General features: G+C 39.5%; 1 protein-coding gene across 1 annotated transcript in view; it reads left to right on the top strand.

Moving 5' to 3' along the window:
* The window catches only part of SPEF2 (sperm flagellar 2), a 170767-nt gene that overhangs the window by 24684 nt on the left and 124431 nt on the right, over positions 1 to 21652 (top strand). The window contains 4 exon segments of the mRNA XM_030843619.2: positions 161 to 225; positions 4827 to 5013; positions 12974 to 13162; positions 17326 to 17513. Of these exon segments, the coding sequence (XP_030699479.2) occupies positions 161 to 225; positions 4827 to 5013; positions 12974 to 13162; positions 17326 to 17513 (629 nt within the window).

Raw genomic sequence — 21652 nt, forward strand, 5'->3', positions numbered from 1 at the left:
AGAATAGAAAAATATTCTAGAATGTAGCTTTTCAGATCTTGCTTCCTAATTAGCTTGAATTAGTAACGCATGTCACTTTATACATTTGAATGAATGTGGTAAATGAAAATTTTCAATGTTTTTTTAGAGGTGAAAAACTGATAATGAATTTCCTTTAAAGGATGTGGCCAATGAGATTAAGAAGTTTGAAGCATTAATAAAAAAGGATCTCCAAGCAAAAGAAAGGTGGGATGCAAATTATCTCAGTAATCACAAAACTGCATTCTGTTCTACTCTAACTTTTGAATATTTAGAAATAGTTTACCTGAAATAGCTGTTGCAAAGATATTTTCACCTTGTAGAATCTTCATTAAGAGCGTATATTAAGGAAGATAAATGAGCTAAAATTCAGATTAGTTGTTCATTAACAATTTTTGTAAAATCAAAAGGGAAAGTGGCTATTATGAGATGTGAGGTTAATTTATTTTTCTATGTTATACTTACCCTTGTAAGTTCACACATATTTTTTAAACACTCACTAACATTTTTTCAAGTTACTATTAATTTACATTTGTCACAAAAAAGCCATTATTAGACTCTAGTTTGGTTGCTGTCATTTTGCATCCTCAGCATTTAGCACAGGGACCAGCAGTAAAAAGTTGTTGAATGAGTTTGTTGACTGAATGTCACTAAAACAGTCAATGAGTTCTTTACAGAAAGTGCCTGGTTAATGGGCTTCTTTTTCCTAAAGATAAAGATCTTCTCCCCTTTTGTTTCCTATTAGGGGTCATTGACTCACAGAAAATAATTGATTAGGGACTACACATATAGGAACAGCTTGAATTTCTCTGCATTTTTTTCATGGAAACTATCTAAACTCTTCTCCTTTATGTTTTATAGAATAGGAAATAAATCTCTTAAAGAAGAAAAAATACATGAATTATACACTTCAGTTCCATATAAATACTTTTGAGGAGAGGGAATAGAGTCAAATGAGGAGGAATAAGAATGAGCTAGAAGGAGAAGTGGTGAGGAAGTCAAGGGTGAAAGGAAAGTGAAGCAGAATGAAGAATGTATACATTAATCGCCTTTCCCCCTTCCCTGTGCAGAAACTCCTGATGTCCTACTCTGAGCCCTCCCCATATTCATCAGTGCTCACCTCACTCCTAAAATAACCACAGCCCAAGCCTACTCCCCCATGCAGCTGCCACCTGACCCCCACCACGCCCACCCTTGACCTTGGCCCGTGAAACCACTCCACTTCTTCCAACTCTTTCACTCATCTCCCCAGCCACATGTTCCGGAGTGATAAACAGACGGTGTCCACCAGAATGACTATCTTAAAATGTTGAAACACTCTGTTGCTTTTCGTGAATGGTATTCTCTGCAGCCCCGCAGCCCACTCCTTTCTTGGGACGCCTCGATTTCCACACAGTTTAGCAACCAGAATCAACACCAAGCACAGCAGCATCTCCCAATCCCTGTACCAGCATCCATTTTGATTCATTAGTGTCCTTGCCCTGTCTGTGGTTCAATGTTTTAAAGATCCTTCCTGTACAAACATTCACCCTCATCCTCATTGCCTTCCCAACCCAACCTGAACCCTAGGCCTCTCTATCAGTTAGCTTAGAAACCCCAAAACCAGAGTGGGTTAAATTAGATGGATATTTACTTCTCTCTCCTATAATATTAATAGAAATCAGAAGGTAAGCAGCCCAGGGCATGTGTTGCTGCTCCAAGGGCTGAGCCTTCCTTTTAGTTCCACCGTCCTGATGTGTGGTTTCTGTCTTCAAAGTCACATTCGCAAATAAGAGATAGCTTCCGAGGCTCCGGCCATTTGGCCCACGTTCCAATATCAGGAAGGAGGAGAGGCAAAAAGTGGACATCCAATCTGAAATCGCTCCTTATACGAGCCTTCCAAGAAGCCCCATATAACATTTCTGCTTATGCCTTATTAGTCAGAATTCAGTCACATGGCCATACCTAGCAGATTGGGAGGCTGGGAATTGTAGACTTTAGCTGGGTAAGTTGTTTTCCTGAATAAAACCGTGGCTCTGTTTTGAGGGAAAAGGGAGGGAAATAGAAGTGTCTATCACAAGTCCTTTCTCTGCAGAAGCCTCCACTTGGTCTTGCCAGAGATTTACCGCTGCGGGCCCATGAGATATGGACATCCTCACTTCTCAGAGCAGCAGGATAGGGCCTGGGGCAGCTAGAGTCCCTGGACCAGTCACCTGTGGCTGTGAGCAGCCCCATCTGTGACTCCAAATCCCTTCCAGTACACTTCACAAAAGACATTTTTTCTGATGGACCCCCAAATAAAAAATGTTGAGAAGCGCTGGTCTAGAGCAAACTTTTAAAGAGAAAAGAGCTATGGTACAATATGGCCGTTCTTAATCTCTGTTATTGACCACTGCTTCTTTAGTTCATTCTGAATCCTTAGCTTAGAATCAAGCATGTTCTGGGCTTTTCCAGAAACTTCACACTACTTGATGACAGAGAGCACTAAAATCATCTCTTGGGTTGACCTTAGGAGCAATTTCCACAGCTGCCCCTTTCACAGCCTGCCTTTGAAAGACTTTCCCAGGGATGTCACTTCAAAGTCTATCTTTTCTCTTTTGTGAAAGAATGAAATGATGTCTCAGTGAGAGCAATGCAAGAACAACCACTGCTGCTTTTTCCCCACATGAACTATTTCTTTATTTTTTAAGACAAATAATAAATGCCGTCTGCTCTTTGTTTCTTTAGCTGAGGCTGTTGGCTGCTGTAATCTGACATTTGGATTCACAGATTTACCTTAGTCTCCTTCTAGCAACTGCTTATATGTATACACAAATTTTGCCAAGGTTCCTATCACTAATAATTCATACACGTACAATTATTAACTCTATGGAGGCCTGGAAAGCAAACAGATATAAAGAAAACATAATTATTGCCCTCAAGAAACCCACATCTCAGTAAAATGAATATTTATTCAAGTAAATATCACGTAGCTTTCTTCAGGCCTTAATTGGCATAAGACAGCAGATGGGTGTATGGATGGATGGTTGGACAGACTGATTGATGAACAAAGGAGAACCAGTATCTTAAGTATATTGTTGGTGACATAAATACAGTGTTGACAGAGCTATTAACCCATGCTCAACCTGAGGCAAAATCTTTTAAACAACACATTTAAGTAAAAATATAGTAAGGATTTTGATGAAGGATCTGAAAAAGTTACGCCACACAATTTTCATAAATACTTAATTGCACTAAATCTTAATAAATAAATATGGTTAAAATTTGTTCTTGATCTTACTGAGGCTTTGTTAGCTACACAGTTTCTGCTCAGTGACTCTCAGTGACAGAATACAATCGAAGGTTGAGCGCCTGCTGATAAAATAACCAGAATTTCAATGTGTGATTTTTTAAGTTATATTACACTTGTATAGTGCTTCTTAGCGTATTATTTGAAATTTAGCAGACATTAGCTACATGTCAGGACTATGAGGCACAGGTACACAGGAGAGTAAACTAGGATACTTTTCTTCTGCGCTCAGAGTTCAACTGGAAGCAGCAAATGTACAAATAATGAACTATAATAAAATATCCATACCATAAATATGTGATTATTAAACAGAACTAATTATAATTTAAGAATTTTAATTCAACTATGTAAATGATTTTGATCTTTGATTTAATGAAACTGCATGGCCTCAGATTAAAAACAACACGTGTGATTATTCATTAAACATGAATTAGCTATGCTTTTATAAGAACACTTCTGTCTATATGAGAATTGATGACTGTTTAATCCCTGCCTACCATAATAATGTGTCCTTGTCTTTTGAATAAGATTATAAGTTATATTTTAAACTGAACACATCAATAACTTATGACATTAAGAATAATAATTATTCATAATATTAAAAGTCATTATTTCTTGGCAAGTAACGTTATATCTTATACCATTGTACTGTTGTATTCTTTTTATTTTTTAAAGAGTATGCAGATGAGAATTGATTATTTGATCCTTATGTACACAAAAATGTATCTTTTAATTTTAAAGGCAACTTTTGAATGAATCTATAAATTCTGTACTAAGCCACCATTTGCCTCACTAAATTGAGTGTGTTTGCTTTCTGTTGGTGAGACCACCAACTCTTCCTGATCTGTGAGTTCTGGACATGAGGTAGGACAAGAGCCCCAAGCTAGATCTTCTCACTTGGGTCTCCAGGACTTGGGCAAGAGGCTAGGTCAGACCCGTGGTACAAGTCAACTCTCCACTGCTGAGCTTCTAGTAAGAGCTGGGCTGCTGCCCTAAGGAGTCGGAAAGTTACTGGGAGCTCATAGAGCAACTTGCATTCACACAGGTGAGAGGAGAGTTGTAGTGGACAGAACCATCCATGGAAGTACTCTCAGGGTCCTCACATTAGTGCACCTGGCCAACTCTTGTAGAAGTATGCCTTCCCTGACACTTGGGTTATCAATATTGCCTTACTCTTGACTCCAAGCAGGGGAGGCAGGAGGCCTAGAGCCAGCAGGAAGAAGAGGGAGAGAAATCCAGAATCTCTGGGCACAGTGAAGGTCATGAGAAGTAAAAGAGTAAGTAAGTAGGCGCCAGTCCTAGAAAGAAGGCTATGCTAAGGACCTCACAGATACAGAGTCCAGAAATGGGGTGAGGCAAATGGAATCTGTTGATAAGCTGTGGATCTCACACTGAAGTTCTAATATTTGCTTAGATGCTTGTATGAATAAATGAACAGAGCACTCAAGGGAGCCATCTCCAGAGGTCTTCCTCCACAGTCACAGTAGTGGTGTGTGATTGAGTTATTTTTTAAAATTTAAATAAAAACTATTGTCCTTAGTGCATCCAAGACTTCTTTAGATACAACAGGCCAGACAACCGCTGATTTGTTAAACACTTATTCGGATGATGACTACATTAAAAAACTCCAAAAGCGCCTCGAAGAAGATGCTTTTGCACGACAGCAAAGGGAGAAAAGACGGCGGAGACTCTTAATGGACCAGTTAATAGCCCACGAGGCACAAGAGGTAAGATATTTAATTGTTGATTGAATAACAGTGCTGGAAGATTTTACAAAATGTAGTCTTTTATGCACACATATGTGTATCTTATGTATGTATTATGTGCTACTCTGAATCAATGTCACATCCTCACATCGTAACAGCAAATAACATTCAGAAAACAAATCTACATAAAACATTTACTAAAGAATCTAAAATCTGGTAATGGTTATACAGCACTGTGAATTTACTTAATTGTACATTGAATTATACACTTAAAAATGAATTGAAGTGGTAAATTTTATGTTACACATATTTTACCACAATAAAAAATACTGACAAAATAGGAATCTAAAATCTATGTCAGCCATGTATATCTATTGTTACATTTAGAGGTAAAAGGAAACTTTTCATCCAGGTTTTATTAGGTATAATTGACAAATAAAAATTGTATATATTTAAGATGTATAATGTGATGTTTTGATATATGAACACATTGTGAAATGATTACCATAATCAAACTAATTAACACACTCATCACCTCACCAAAAAAAAAAAATAGTTACCATTTTTGTGTGTGTATTTGGTGAGAATACTTAAGATCTATTTTTATAAGTTCAACTTTTTTTAGATTCCACATTTAAGTGAGATCATGCAGTATTTGTCTTTCTATGTCTGGCTTATTTCATTTAACATAATGTCCTCCAAGTTCAAACATGTTGTCACAACTGACAGGATTTTCTTCTTTTTTAAGGCTGACTGTATTCCATATATACACACACACATATGTGTGTATGTTTATGCCTCACATTTTCTTTATCCATTCATCCATCAATGGACACTTAGGTTGTTTCTATATCATGGCCATTGGGAATAGCGCTGCAGTGAACATGGGGGTGTAAACATCTCTCTGAGATACTGATTTCACTTCCTTTGGATATGTACCGGAAGTAGGATTGCTGGGTCATATGGTAGTTCTATTTCTAATTTTTCAAGTAAACACTATCCAGTTTTCCATAGTGGCTGTACCAATTTACATTCCCACCAACAGTTTACAAGGGTTCCCCTTTCACCACATTCTTGCCAACACTTGTTATCTCTTGCTTTTATTTTATATTTTTTGATAATAGCCATTCTAACAGATACGAGGTGATATCTTATTCGGTTTTGATTTGCATTTCTCTGATGATTAGTAACATTGATCATCTTTTCAAATACCTGTTGGCCATTTGTTTGTCTTCTTTTGGGAAATGTCTGTTCAGGTCCTTTGACCATTTTTTAAATTGGGTTATTTGGTGTTTGGCTATTGAGTTATTTGAATTCCTTACATATTTTGGATATTAACCAAAATGTATGTTTCACAAGTAGTAATTTCCCCCATTTTGTAGGTTGCCTCTTCACTCTTCCAATTGTCTCCTTTCCTGTGCAGAATTTTTAGCTAGATCAAATCCCACTTGTCTATTTTTACTTTTGTTGCCTGTACTTTTGGGGTCATGTTAAAAAAATAATTAAAAAATAATTGTTAAACTAATAATTTAAAAAAATAATTGCCTAAACTAGTGTCAAGAAATGTTTTTCCCTATATTTGCTTCTAGTAGTTTTATAGTTTTAGGTCTTATGTGTAAGTCTCTAATCCATTTTGAATTGATTTTTATATATGATGTGAGATAAGGGTACAGTATCATTCTCCTGCATGTGGATATCCAGTTTTCCCAGCACCATTTGTTGTAGAGACTGTCCTTTCCCCATTGTACAGCCTTGGCACCCTTATTGAAGATCAATTGACTGTACATATGTAGATTTATTTCTGGGCTCTTTCTTCTCTTTCACTGGTCTATATGTCTGTTTTTATATCAGTACCATACTGTTTTGAATACTTCATCTCTGTAATATATTTTGAAATCAGGAAGTGTGATGCCTACAGTTCTGTTCTTCTTACTCAAGATTGCTTTGGCTGTTTGGAGTCTTTTGTGGCTCCATATGAATTTTAGTATTGTTTTTCTATTTCTGTAAAAAATGCCATTGGAATTTTGATAGGAATTGCATTGACTCTGTAGATCACTTTAGGTATTATGGACATTTTAACATTATTAGTTCTTCCAATCCAGGAACATGGGCTATCTTTTCCATTTATTTGTGTCTTCTTCAATTCCTTTAAGTAATGTTTGATAGTTTTCAGTGTGGCTCTTTTGCCTCCTTGGTTGAATTTATTCTTAAATATTTTATTATTTTTGATGCTATTGTAAATGGGATTGTTTTCTTAATTTCATTTCAGATAGTTCATTGTTAGTGTGTAGGAATGCAAATGATTTTTATATGTTTATTTTGTATACTAAAACTACTGAATTTGTTTTTTGGTTCTAACATTTTTTTTTAGTCAGTCTTTAGAGTTTTCTATATGTAAGATCATGTCATCTGCAAACAGAGACGTTTTACCTCTTCCTTTCTGATTTGGATGCCTTTTCTTTTTCTTTCTTGCCAGTTTCCCTGGTTAGGACTTCCAGTACCAATAGAAGTGGTGAGAGTGGGCATACTTGTCTTATTTTTGATCTTAGAGGAATGGTGAAAATCTAAAAGCTTTTAGCATCATACCTTTAGGTATGATGTTAACTGTGAGCTTATCATATATGACCTTTATTATGTTGAGTTACATTCCTTCTATACCTAATTTGTTGAGAATTTTTATCATGGAAGGATACTGAATTGTTTCAAATGTTTTTTCTGTATCAGTTGATATTATCAAAAAGGGAACTTTTAAATGAAAACATGGAAAATTAGTTAGTCCTCTCAGTTTGATCTACTCCAGTGGTTCTCAAAGTGTAGTTCTTGGACCAACAACATGAGCATAAGCAGGAAACTTTTAGGAATGTGAATAATTAGGTCCCGTCATCCATGTTAACAAGCCCGCTAGGTAATTTGATGCAGCTATAGATTGAGAATCACTGATCAGCTCTTATGTTGAACATATATTTACTGAACCTCCTCTGTGCTCTGGGCACTTGTCCTAGTCCCAGGATACAACCATGAACAAGAATAATGGGAAATCTTCTCTCACAGACCTTGCTGTTTGGGAGAGGATCTGTAAACAAGCAACTACATTGGAGTGTGGAGGTGCCATGAGGGTGATAGGAGGGACAGGTGACACATGGGAGGGAAGTCCAGCCCTGGCCTGGTTCAGAGATGATTTCTGGAGGGGGATAGCACAGAAGCATGAGGAAGGGTCAGAGCTAGCTAATTGAAGGTGGGGGTGATTTTAGGGGGTGGGGATGAGGGTTAGTTTCCAGCAGAAGCCAAAATGGTGGAAGGCAAACTGTGTCTCCAGAGAGAATATCGTATGGAAAGGCTCAGGGCTTTCAGCAAACTATATGTCATCAGGCAGGAGTCACCAGAGGTCAAATCATAATGGGCCTTGTAAGATATAAAGAGGCAAATAGGAGATTTTATCCTGAGTGCAAAGGGGAACAAGAGTGACAAGGCTAGATTTGCCTTGTAGAAAGATCGCTCTGGCTTTAGTTTTAAGAATAGATTACAGGAGGGCTAACCATGTTATAGCTGTTGCTGTAATCCAGGTAAGAAACTATCCCCATTTAAATTTAGGGGAGTGGCAGTAGAGATGGAGAGAAGTGACTTCAGGAGATATTTTAGAAGTAAAATCAATGGGACTTACTGATTCATTAGACATGGGGGAGTGAAAACGTGGGATGAGGGGCCCAGTGTCTGGCTTGGGCAGCTGAGTGGATGGAGGAGTCATTTGCTGTGATACAGAAGATGGTAAGAGGAACGCACTTGGGGAGGAAGGTGATTTGAGTTGTTAAAGTAAGTAGGACAAATCTGTATGTCTGAAATGTGAAAGACCATTTGAAGATACTTATTTTATTCACCTGACTACATCTGGTCTGCTCAGTGGTTCTGTTAACTGAAGGGAGATCCAAGCTTCATGTAAGTATGAAGAAGTGAAACGGTTTATCCATGCCGTCACTCCTTTCCTAGTGAAAAATTCAGAGAATAACTCTGCCATCTCTTTGTGCTAAAAGGTTATTTCTTACTTCAGATTCACATATATTTTTACTCAGTCAGCTTGATAGTCACTCTTTTAATTAAAAGAATTACAAATTATGAAAATTAGATGATTAAAAAGTAGATTTTAGAATAACTACCTATTTCAAGTTTCATTAACTAGCAATGGGATTTTGAACACACTTTCATTTATTTTACAAAACAGTTGTGTGTTGGCTGCTAGGTTTTTTCTTTCTATTTTTCTGCTTATAATCCATAATTGATATTTACCTAGAAAGTGGGGTGAATGAATTCTTTCTAGCTTTCCTCACTTTCAACCAGGATGCTCTTAGCATTGATTTTTTAAGGCTCTAGCTGGAGATCTGTTCAGGGATCCAGCAACCTAAGAGACATTGGAGGAAGTCAGTGCTCCAACTAATGATATTTCCACCAAGGGAGCTCATCTCTGTGTTGCTTCTTCTCTGTGTTTGGGGAAGCTGCTACATCTAGAACCAGGCTGGGTCATGCAGCAAGGGACCTCCGCTCCCACTGCTTCCTTCCCATCAAGTGTCCCCACCTCCCTGTGCCGCTGACCCAAGTGCCTCTGCTCCACAGCGGTGGAATGTGCGGCATGGTCTGCCTTCCCATCCATCCTCCTCTCCTCCAAAGCGAAAATGGTACTTGTCAGGGTTAACATTTCCTCTGCTTCCCTCAAGTATCTGCTGCTTTTCGGGAGCGTGACATGAATCTTCTATCAGCCCTGGATACTTTGATTTGGCTCCATTTGCAGTGAATCTATCAGAAATGCCTCATAATATCTTCTCTAGCCTCCAAGTCGTTGCAATCTCCCCCTGGAGTTTACAGACCCTTGTTTTAGTTGGGCTTATAAAGAGAGAGCCAGAGATCTGTGCTCAGGTTGCTATCTTGCCTAGTTATCCATAAAGAAATGTCATTATGTGAATGAAATGATGAGACTTAAGGTTAGAAGGATCACTTTAACTTTTTTAGAGGATAGATTCTGGAGAGGGATGGGGGGGAAGGCAAGGTATGGGGAGGGGCTGATGTCCACTATGGGGTGTCAATGGGCAGTGTCAATAGGTACCGAATGGAGTAGACAGTGATTTAAAACCATACATAGGAGGCAAAATAGACTACTTCTTCAAGAATTGTTAGGGTGACAAGAGGAATGGACTTAGGATGACCCTAACATTTTAGGTCACCAAGTCATAGGTTAATAGTGTCATCAATGGAGACGGGGAAATACTGGGGGAGGACCAGGTCTAAAGGGGAGATAGTGAGTTTAGTTTAGGACTTGTTGAGGTTAAGTACTTCATAGGCATTTAAGTGAAGATTTTCAGACCGTGAAAAGCACACTCCCAACTGGTAGTGTGATCATTTGGCCAGCATCTTAGCTTGTTCTTGGGATTCATTCCAGCGCACCTATCTCTACCTGCCCAGAACCTTTTCTGGATTATTTCCTTGGAACTGGCATTTGAACACCAGACACCTCCCCCATCTCTTAACTAAAAGACCCTTGAATGCTTAGCTTCCACGTCTTTCCTGCCATGCTCCATTCCTCCAGGAGAGCCGCTCGGGCATCTTTGGAGAATTAAAGTAATGGTATGCACCAGAGTAAGCTCCTAGCTCCAACTCATGGGAAAGGCAGAGGTCTCGGCAATCAAACTGAGCATGTTTTGGATTGTGTATCTGTAAGTCTTCCCCAAATATGATTAAATATACTAAAAAGAGAAATGTGACTTCTCTTATTTTCTATTTTATTCATTGCAGATGTAGACTATTTCATCTATGTTAAGGGTTAAACAGACATCTGTAGGCTGCCCTAAGCACTTAACCATAACATATTTTTCTATGAGAAAATGTGTCCCAAGTTGTAATGAAACTTTGGGAAAAAGTATGTTTCTAAAACATGAGCTACTTGTACAATGGAACAAGAAAAGAATCCTTTCCACTCAACTTTTGGTTGCAGGTCTTAATACGCTTGATGGTTCTTCATACTGAAGCTTCATATACATAGCATTGACTCAGCCATTCAACAGTAATTTCTTTTCTTTTCCTTTTCAATCATAATGTGTTGTCATCTAAGCAATAACCAAGACATATCTGACCAACCCCGTTCTTCATCAGGGTCAGAATGACCAGCTCTCATCTCAACAACCAAATTGCCTTGTCGTGTAGACACAGACAAATATAGAATATATTCCAGATTCAATATAGAATTCACTTGGAATGATAAATCAAGGCTCTACTTTTAAAAAATATGGCTGTGACTGTGCTTTATGTATCCCAAAATGTGGTAGGCAGTTTGGGCTGGGCTCAGATACATGCCTTTTGCTGGTCTTACCTGGCTTCTCTCAGATGTCTTTGGTCGGCTGGTGGGTTGGCTGAGGCTGGCTGACTTGGAAGAGTTTCATTAGTTCCAGCTGAGAAGGCTGGTGTCTCTCTGTGGTTTCTCATTTTCTAGCTGAGCAGAAACTGTGGTGACAGTGGCAAGGGTCGCAAGAGAATTAAGAAAGTCGGACCACAAGTGTTTTGTTTTGTTTTATCTTTGCTAATGTCCCATTGGTGAGTTCAAGTCAGAGGTCACCCCATACCCCATATTTAAGGAGTAAAGAAATAGATTCTATTTTCGATGGGAATATCTGCAGGATAGCATTGGAGGCTGTGGATGAAGAAAACTGAAGAATCTGTGGCCATTTTTACATTTTGCCTCACCTCCACTATTGGACCTCAAAAGAAACAAATGATTAACATTAAAGCTTCTAGAATGTTTTAACTAGATGAGACATATGTTTCAAAGTTGTTCATGATTTTATTCTTATCTGGTATATTAATAACAGAAAAAATTTCCTATTTACTTTCAGTTGAATTTTATTTAATCTAGGTTTTATATAATCCCCAAGTTCAAGTTTTGGTATTTTCCACAGAGTGTTATTGTTATTTGTATCTTGATTCTGAACAAGTTATTTGTATCTTGATTCTGAACAAATATAGTATTTCTCCCACAATCTGAAACAGTGTCACTAGTGATGCCAGATTTTCTTCCTGAACAATTCGATTGTGGAGTGTTAAATCGACAACCCCAATGTTTCGTTAGACGTTCTTCTAAGTCTTCTCCCTGGAGAACTATAATTACGGCCTCCTTCCACATGGTGTCTCTGTTTAGACAGAGTGAGAGAGCTTGAAGATGCCTTGGAGATCATCTTCTACCCAAACCCTTCATTTCCCCTGTCAAGAAATAGGCCCGGAAAATCCGAGTTACTTGCCCAAGGCTGCAAGCCAGTTAATGGTACAGCTGGGGCTGCACTGGCAAGGGACTCTGATTCCCAGTTTGATGCTTCTTCCACTGTTCACTGGTTCCCCTTCGGTTCTCTTAAAATAGCCAAGGGAGCCAAGAGAGTGCATCTAGTTTCTCTCTCAGGTTACATCCACTCAGATTTTCTAAGATAAACTGTAGGTCATTTCCCCTTGGCCTCTTCTCCAATCTGCCCAATCTATCATGTAGGAATTGAGATGGCCCCCCTGGGAACTAAGCAGATCTGCCGTCCTCAGCCAGACAATGTCTGCGTTTGTTTTTACAACTAGTTTTTATGTTAAGAGTGCATATAGCACAATTCCAAGTTTCTGAAAACATGCTTATAAATGGAGAATTACACCCTTTGTTTATAAAACCTTGAAAAAAATTACCTAATCTATTTTTTGATCCGATTTTAAAGGAAGTAATAATTCATTTAGAATAAGGAGTTGCAAAACCATGTGTTTCCGGATACCAAAATTATACAACTGTCGGTGGAAATTTTCATTTTTATAACTCAATTTTTGCCATGTTCAAATTTAAATCAGATAGCAGAATATCAATTCTGCAGGTGAATACTATGCCTCTTACACATGGTTTGCGTGTAGGCTTCTCAGCCCAGCGGGAAATGTGGGCATCACCTTGACAAATGATTGGCTCTCGCAATGGTGTTTCCAGGAGGCTTATCGGAAGGAGCAGCTGATCAACCGGCTGATGCGACAGTCCCAGCAGGAGCGCAGGATCGCCGTGCAGCTCATGCACGTTCGGCACGAAAAGGAAGTTTTACGGCAAAACAGAATTTTCAGAGAAAAACAATATGAGGAAAGACGGCTTAAAGATTTCCAGGATGCTCTCGATCGAGAAGCGGTAAACAATATATCCCTTAAAAAACCTCCTAAGGTTACTTTTGATCCTTCCTACCAGGTCAAGGTAAACAAGGCTGCGTTTAGATGCCAATCATTTAATGAGTTACTTTTTTGTATGATCTCTCTATTATCTCCCCATTTTTATCTTTGTACAACTGCACTGACAGCACACATAGCATCTACATACTATACACTCTCCCTTTAGTCCTGATTCTACAAATATTTAGTGCTCACCCTCAGTCCTTATGTCCACATCTCTCTGGTCATTTCTGTTGTCTGAAGCTCTCCAATAGATTCCTCAAGAACAGCTCATGGGAACAATATTCCCTGAGTGCTTGCATATTGATAACTGTATGTGCCTTTTATACTCGTCAGTTTTGTTGTATATAAAATCCTTAGTTCACATTTTCTTTCCTTGAATATCTTAAATACATTATTCCATTTTCTTCAGGTATAAAGTGTGCTGTCAAAAAAAATGAGTGATAATCTAAATTTTGTTTCCTTGAGTCATTACTCTTGTTTTCTAGACGCATAAAGGACTTTCTTTTTCTTTAAAGTTCACTGGAATGTTATTTGGTGTTCATTATTCTAAGTGAAAACTATTTTCAGGCAGTGAGAGCACTTTCAAGCCTCTTCCTTTTTATAAGACACCATTAGTCTTGAATAAGCAATTCCTTGCTTTCTGGTAAAACAAGATTTCCCAGGCCCATACTGTACTATTCCTTCCTCAGAACTAGAACAAGCCATTTTTCTAAGGTACCCTGGTTCATTGTAGTTGAGAATGGTTACAGAAGCCAAGATTTGGGTGCCAGGTATGCTCTTGGCCACCATGGTATCATTGTGTCTAGGCCCTTTATAACTCTGAACATCAAATTATCTAATCTTTTAGTTATTTGATATATTAACATCTTCCTTATCTTTATATGTACAGTTCTAATAACCAAAATAGATTTATTTTATCAAGGGATTTATATGAATCCCTTCTTGTCTTGTTCCTCTTGGGGCGGTTTCAAATTTATTCAGTCTGTTAAGCCAGATGTGACTGAAGAAATATAAAGCTCATGTGAGTGGCATTTTAGATAGCCTGTCTTTACTGTCATAAAATATTCATAAAACCAGGCTGAGCAGAAGAGAAAACCTTACAGAAAATAAGAAGGCAATGCTTTATTTATCAGCATCATGGTTTCCACTGTGATTTTCCATGAAAGTGGAACACATTTTTTGACAAAATTATGCAATTTCGAGAAATGTCATTTGGAAAGTACAGTATTCTCCAGAGTCAGGGAAATGGTGCTTTTGCCTTTGTAGAACAGACATAGCCAAAACGTTAGGAGGAGAGCGGGGAGCCTTACGCCATGAATTTGACCTGCATGATCTCAAGTGTCTTTAATAGCCGAATTATCTGGATAATTGTTTCATCTCTCTCTCTTTGTTTTTTTGCGATACGCGGGCCTGTCACTGCTGTGGCCTCTCTTGTTGCGGAGCACAGGCTCCGGACGCACAGGCTCAGTGGCCATGGCTCACGGGCCCAGCCGCTCCGCGGCATGTGGGATCTTCCCGGACCGGGGCACGAACCCGTGTCCCCTGCATCGGCAGGCGGACTCTCAACCACCGCGCCACCAGGGAAGCCCTCATCTCTCTTTTTTGACAAGAGTAAACTTGAATGGATTGAGTGGCATTTGCTTACATTGGAAATAAGTGCCTGTTTGCTAAACATGTTTGCTTCACAAGCCCTGTTAATTCAGTGCAAAATAGCAAAGCACCGGTCTCAGAGAAGGACCGGTCTCACTGTGATGAGAAGCATGACCTGTTCTTTCCTAACCTGGGCTTGGACTCACTTCAGAGGATTGGGACACTTGGTCTGCTAGAGCCTCAGAGGCCAGAATTGTGAGGCTCCGAAGCCCCTGAAAAACATTTACACAATAACCTTTTCCCAAAGTTGAGGTATCTACTTGCTGGGCACCCCTCCCTCTGAGATGGCCTGATTTCACAGTTTGAATGCATCACGTCCTCCAGCAGGAGTGGTTCCTAAGTAAGCAGGGAGGAGGAAAGGGAGAAAGGGAAAGAGAACTTCATGTTTTTCACCATCAGGAGTTTTTGTTTGCTTTGTTTGGTTTTTAGGTTAAATCTGATGATCTCTTTTTTGAAGGCAAATGGGCATCTATTCTATATTAATTAAAACAGTTGCCGATTTCAAATTTCAGTGCCACCTACTATTATTCACAGTAATTCACTGCAATAGCATTTAACACTTGTGAGCATCCGCTCTGAGTCCAGCATTGCGCTACGTTCATTACATGCATTATAATTCTCACAGCACCTTTGGCAGTGGACCCTGTTCTCGTGTATATTTCATTTGTTGGGAGGATGGAACTTAGAAAGCTCAAAACTGCACAGCTTGGCGGTGTGGCCCTAGCACAGCGGTTCTCAGAGTCTAAAGTCCAGGCTCATCACCGCTGAGAGTTACTAGCTCCCACGGACTTCTTTTTCCTTTTCCTTCTTTCTTTATTTAGGGCTACAAGCCACTTTGCTGTAATGGGACTGGAAATTGTGGTGGGTTTAGCACGGGGGCTGGGGAGAGGGTAGAAATAGCAGACTCCATGGCTAAAAAGAAGGAAGAAAGGCCTGGAAGGAGAGAGGGAGCAGGGAGGGAGAGAACACTGGGAGAAAGTTGCTCCATTCCCGCAGGGGTGCTCCTGGGCTCCCGTCAAGGTTTTGGTTCCATGGCATCTTAAACATTTCCACATGCTTTCCAGGCACTCAGTAGTAAACCAGCCTCACAACCCATTTCACTGCCTCGCTTCGTAAATTCTCATCTGGCGGCTCCTACTCTCTCAGATTCCTCTTCCCTCTGAAGGCTTCACACTTCATGAAGCATGCCATAAGGCTCTGTACTTAAACTGGACGCTTTCTCCATGAAAACAGGGCCTACAAAACAATACAACGATAACAAATTCTGGTGTCATTCTGAACGTGTCAAATGTACAGAATTGACCTCAGAGGTCACCCAGACCAACAAAACTAAAGCAGACTAACAAAATCAAACAACAATAACAAACCAAATGAAGCTTCCATTTGGTTCAGTGGACAGTAGCAGCCCATTGTCACGCATTCAGGTACTTGTGAATAGTATCATGATAACAGGTATTCGCTCTGACAGTTAATTTCTGTTCATGCCAAGTCTTTTTACCATCCCCGCTTCACAGAGAGGGAGTGGAGACGTAGGGAAGCTCCGATTTGGCCAAGGTCCCGCAGCTAGTACTTGACACCTGTACCAGCTGAGGCTTGAATTCGAGCACAGCTCCTGCAGACCCATGTTTACCGCCATCGTACACTTGTTGGGTTAAGTTTCAGGAGGCAGCTCTTGTTTCTGGAGCACGTGAGCACAGGATAGAATTTCTCAAGGAGTTGGTATAACTGTTTGAAAACCAACATTTGGTCATGCCAAGTTTGACCTTTGTACTTAGTGTGAAGAGTGGGTTCCCTAAACAAAATAATAGCGCAAAGCAAACAGAGGGTAATGCCAAACTAAGTATTTTCTTCCTTTCTGCAGAAATACATGTCTCTATGAATGAATTGTATCTATTTATTAAGGCTGTAACAGCAGAAGGTTTTGTTGTCTAAACACATTTAACATTTATTGGCAAATGTGTGATATTATCAAGCCAGTATAATCAGGGAATTTCCAAAATATTTTCTAGGTATAAATCAGTATCCTAGAAGTCTCCCACTAAAAGACAGGGCATTGGCCAGAGCAGATGTGTCAGGTTAAGTCTCCTGAGATGGGTACACAGAAGCCAGCTATGCTTGCCTGTTTCTCTGTGTTCCCCAACTGTATTTGCAGTCCATGAACTCAGGACTTCTTTTTAAACATTTCAGATCTAATTTATCATTAATCCACATAGCACACTTTTCTCTGTACTGGGTTTTGCTGAGAACATAAGCTAAGGGTGGGATATTTCCGATATTGTCTTTGCCATCACACTCAGTACTTAACATATTAAGGAGAAAGTGTTCCCTCATGATTTATTTTTTTCTGATATAAAAGGAAGTTTCATTCTATTTAGAGATTTTTTTTTTTTTTGGCTATTGAAATGATGACACTATTTCTACTTGAATCATTGCCCAATTACAGTGACTTAAAAATATGTCTTTGCTTCTTAGGCTTTGGCCAAACAAGCCAAGATTGATTTTGAAGAACAAGCCCTCAGAGTTAAGGAAATTCATGAGCAGATCGCCATGGAAAGGGTTCAGGCTCGTTACAGAAAGCATTATTCAATATGTGCAGAAATTTTGGATCAAATCCTTGATTTGTCCACTAAAGTGGCGGACTATCGAATGTTGACAAATAAGTAAGTGTTGGTTTTTATTACAATAGTTAATACAATAGAGACACCACAGCAAACGAGAAAAGGGTAAGATTGTGATGTAGGCACTAAGTTGATAAGTAAAGAGAGATAACAATATTTTGTGAAATGAAGACTAAGACATGGGGTCCAGGATACCTTGATTACAGACTTAATTCACCCAATGACTAGCCTGATTTAAGGTGTATTTATGTCTTTTAACATTTAAACTTTGTGTCTAACTTTTCTATAATTTACAAAGACAGCTATGATAATTTATTTGAAACACTAGGAACTTCCTAGAAGACAGGAATTACTTAAAGATTATTTTACTAATCATTAAATCGATTTTCATTTCACCTTCTTTCTAAAAGGAGTCAACCTATTTGTAAGGAAACATTTAACAATACAAAAAAGATTAAGAATATGCCAAAATAAGAACAGAGGATGGCAGTTCCCTTGTTGCCTAGTGGTTGGGGTTCCAGACTTTCACTGCCGCGGCCTGGGTTCAATCCCTGACTGAGGAACTGAGATCCCGCAAGCTGCATGGTGCGACAAAAAAAAAAAAAAAGAAGAAAAAGAAAATTCAAATAAAGTAGAAAGTTAAAAACAAGGAATACATGAAAACACAGTTATATCGGTACCAGTAGATTTGCCAGATACTGCAACTGAGCTGCAAATTTTATCTGAGCTTCCAGGTGGCCAAAGCAAAAAGGGCAACACAGTTTGTCCTATGATTTCTGTTTTCCATTCTAGTTCTTTACAAAATACAAAACTTTTCTTGGTCCTCAGTTTAGAATAATGATTTTCTCATGTGGCCCCACCTAAGGTATAATGAGTAGTGTAGTAGGTCTGGTAGAGAATGACCTCAGCATTCTGCCACCTGGCTTCAGAGACCTATCTCTTGTGATGACCTTTCCTGGAAGCTGAAGAGGAATGACATCACAACAGATCTCAGTGAAAGCATCTCCGCAAGGACAAGGATAAGTCACTCCACTTAAAGTTTTGACCTCTAATATTACCCAGACTGAGATCTTCTTGAGAACCCACAGTGAAAACAATGAAATCCACATGATATTCAGGGTCAAATAGAAGATGGGTAAACCATCCCATCACCCCTTGATAGGAGCTTTCTCCACAGCTCTCACCTCAACAGCTATATTTCTGATGCACTGCCATATAAAAACTACTAAATGAAATAACATAATGATGAGGACATTTTGAAGATAAAACTATAAGAGTACAAGATTGAGAAAAGAAAATAAATAAGAATAAAAATTGAAATGAATTCAAGAGTAAATGTTTAAAAATACTTTTCAGATTAATATAAATTCAAAAGTTCAGAAAGTATAAGAATAAAATTGTGAGGAAGGTAATCTATAAAAGGGTTAAAAAGGAAAGGTGATACAATGCATTATAAGGGTAAAAAAAATAGATTAAATTACAGAAGATAAATATAGTGGATTTAAATATAAAAACATAACACAAGATAACTCAGAGGGGAAAAAAGTACAGATTGATTTCCCTAAACAAATAAAGGCTCATAATTCCAAATTAAAACATAAATGCAAATCCCATTCTGCTCTGGGAAAATGGAGTAGAATGCGTTTTTTCCTATTCTTCCCACTAAGTACAATGAAAATTCCTGAACATTGTGTGTGAAACAAACATAAGAAGACTCTGAAGATGGACAGAAGAAGTGGGGACCTCAGGACACAGTGGTGAGCTTCCTGGGTTCTCCCTGTCCTCACACATCCCAGATTGGAACTGAATATTCCGGCAACAGACATGCCAATGGTGTAGACAAAAATAGCCCCAACAGGGCTTCCCTGGTGGCGCAGTGGTTGAGAGTCTGCCTGCCGATGCAGGGGACACGGGTTCGTGCCCCGGTCCGGGAAGATCCCACATGCCGCGGAGTGGCTGGGCCCGTGAACCATGGCCGCTGAGCCTGCGCGTCCAGAGCCTGTGCTCCGCAGCGGGAGAGGCCACAACAGTGAGAGGCCCGCGTACCGCAAAAAAATAGCCCCAACAGAAGCCTGCTGTCTCTAGTCAAAGAGGAGCAGCTAGGAGATGCTAGGAGCTGCTAGGAGCTAGGAGCTTGCTAGGAGCAGCCTAGCAAGATGAAAAACTTTTAGACAATAACCACTCTTCCCCAAATACCACACACACACACACAAGTGTAGCCCCATTCCCACCCGTGCCAGCAAAGGCCAAGTAGAGAGCCTGTCTTCCACCCTCACAAGGCTGTAATGAGGGACCTCTGGGACACCACGAGAATGGTGTCCCAGTAGCCAAGTAGGAAGCATGGACTTCCACCCCCACCTGGCAGTACTGGCCACTCCTCCCCTCCCTACTGGGGCGGTGTTAGAGAAGCCTAGGGAGGGTCGGGACTTTCACCATCGCCCAGTGGTCACAAGGCCACCCGCACTGCAGTGGAGACCATGTGGAGAGCCAGAACTGCTACCTTCTCCTGCAGTAACAAGGATGCCCTCCCCTCAGGTGGTGAGGAAGGCCACGTGACGATTTCTGTCCACACCTGCCAGTAACACGATGGCCCCTTCTCTTTCCTTGTCTGAGCAACGGCAGAAAAAAACAGCTAGAACAGAAGGTTTATGCAAGATTCAGAGTCTTGCAACATAATCCACAAGTGTGCAGACTTCAACAACAACTCATGCATCATACCGACAACCAGGGAGAGCTCAAACTGAATGTAAAAACTGAGTGTATAAAATTAAAGTTCTAGAGGTATTGGTATCATAAACTTTTAAGGGAGCTTTTATTAATACTTTGAAATTTTAAGTGTCTAAAAAGACACTATATAGATGCTTATATATGGGTTGAATCGTGTCCCCCCAGAAAGATATGTTAAAGTTGTAATCCCCCATACCTCAGAGTGTAACCTTATTTGGAAATAGTCATTACTGATAGATTAGTTAAGATAAGGTCATACTTGTGTAGGATGGGACCTTAATTAAATATGACTGGTGTCCTTATAAGACATAGAGAGGAGGGCTTCCCTGGTGACGCAGTGATTGGGGGTCCGCCTGCCGATGCAGGGGACGCGGGTTCGTGGCCCGGTCCGGGGGGGTGCCGCATGCCGCAGAGCGGCTGGGCCTGTGAGCCATGGCCCAGTTGAGGACCTCCTGTGTGTATTGAGTTTGACTAATATAATATTTCACAGACTCATATATAGTCTGCCTTTTATTACTCTATAAATCCTGCTTCGTGAAAATTAATATTGAGAATATATTGGTCATATGAAGCCATTTTTATTTTAATGAAAAAATACAAAAAATTTTAAAGTTCCAGAGGTATTGGTACCCTAAACTTTGAAGGGGTCTTTTACTTTGAAATTATAAGTGTCTTTTACTTGCAACTGAATACAATGATTACACGTATATGTTAAGATCTTTTTAGTCTACACTACTAACAGTCGAGATAAACTCACATTATTCTCTCTATGTACTTCCCTAAATAAGATGTTATCAATATATATTTCTTTCTAAAGCACAGGGATATTCTTGGTATCAGACTACTTATATGAACTAACTTTTGTTAAGACTGCTCCTTAATAAAGTAATTGATATTCAGATAATAGAATATTAATTCAGTAATTGCAACATTAAGTTTTGGACAATATATGTTGTTAATCATTTACTTCACCATAGGAGCCAATGCCATTTCAATAATTCTGATGTTAGAATTTTTCTATGTGGGACTTCCCTGGTGGTGCAGTGGTTAAGAATCTGACTTCCAGTGCAGGGGATACAGGTTCGAACCCTGGTCAGGGAGGATCCCACGTGCCACGGAGCAACTAAGCCCGTGTGCCACAACTACTGAGCCTGTGCTCTAGAGCCTGTGCTCTGTAACAAGCGAAGCTGCCACAGTGATAAGCCCACTCACCACAACGAAGAGTAGCCCCCGCTCACTGCAACTAGAGAAAGCCCGCGTGCGGCAACGAAGACCCAGACCCAATGCAACCAAAAATAAACAAATAAACAAACAAAAAAAAACCAGAAAAGAAAACAAAGAGGGCTTTATTTTTTAAAAAAGAATTTTTCTATGCCTAAGCTATTAATTTCTAAACTTCATATCTCTATAATCTTTAACAAATATCAATATTTTATTAATGGAAAACAATGATT

The sequence above is a fragment of the Globicephala melas genome, chromosome 3, assembly GCF_963455315.2.
Source record: "Globicephala melas chromosome 3, mGloMel1.2, whole genome shotgun sequence".
NCBI lineage: Eukaryota > Metazoa > Chordata > Mammalia > Artiodactyla > Delphinidae > Globicephala > Globicephala melas.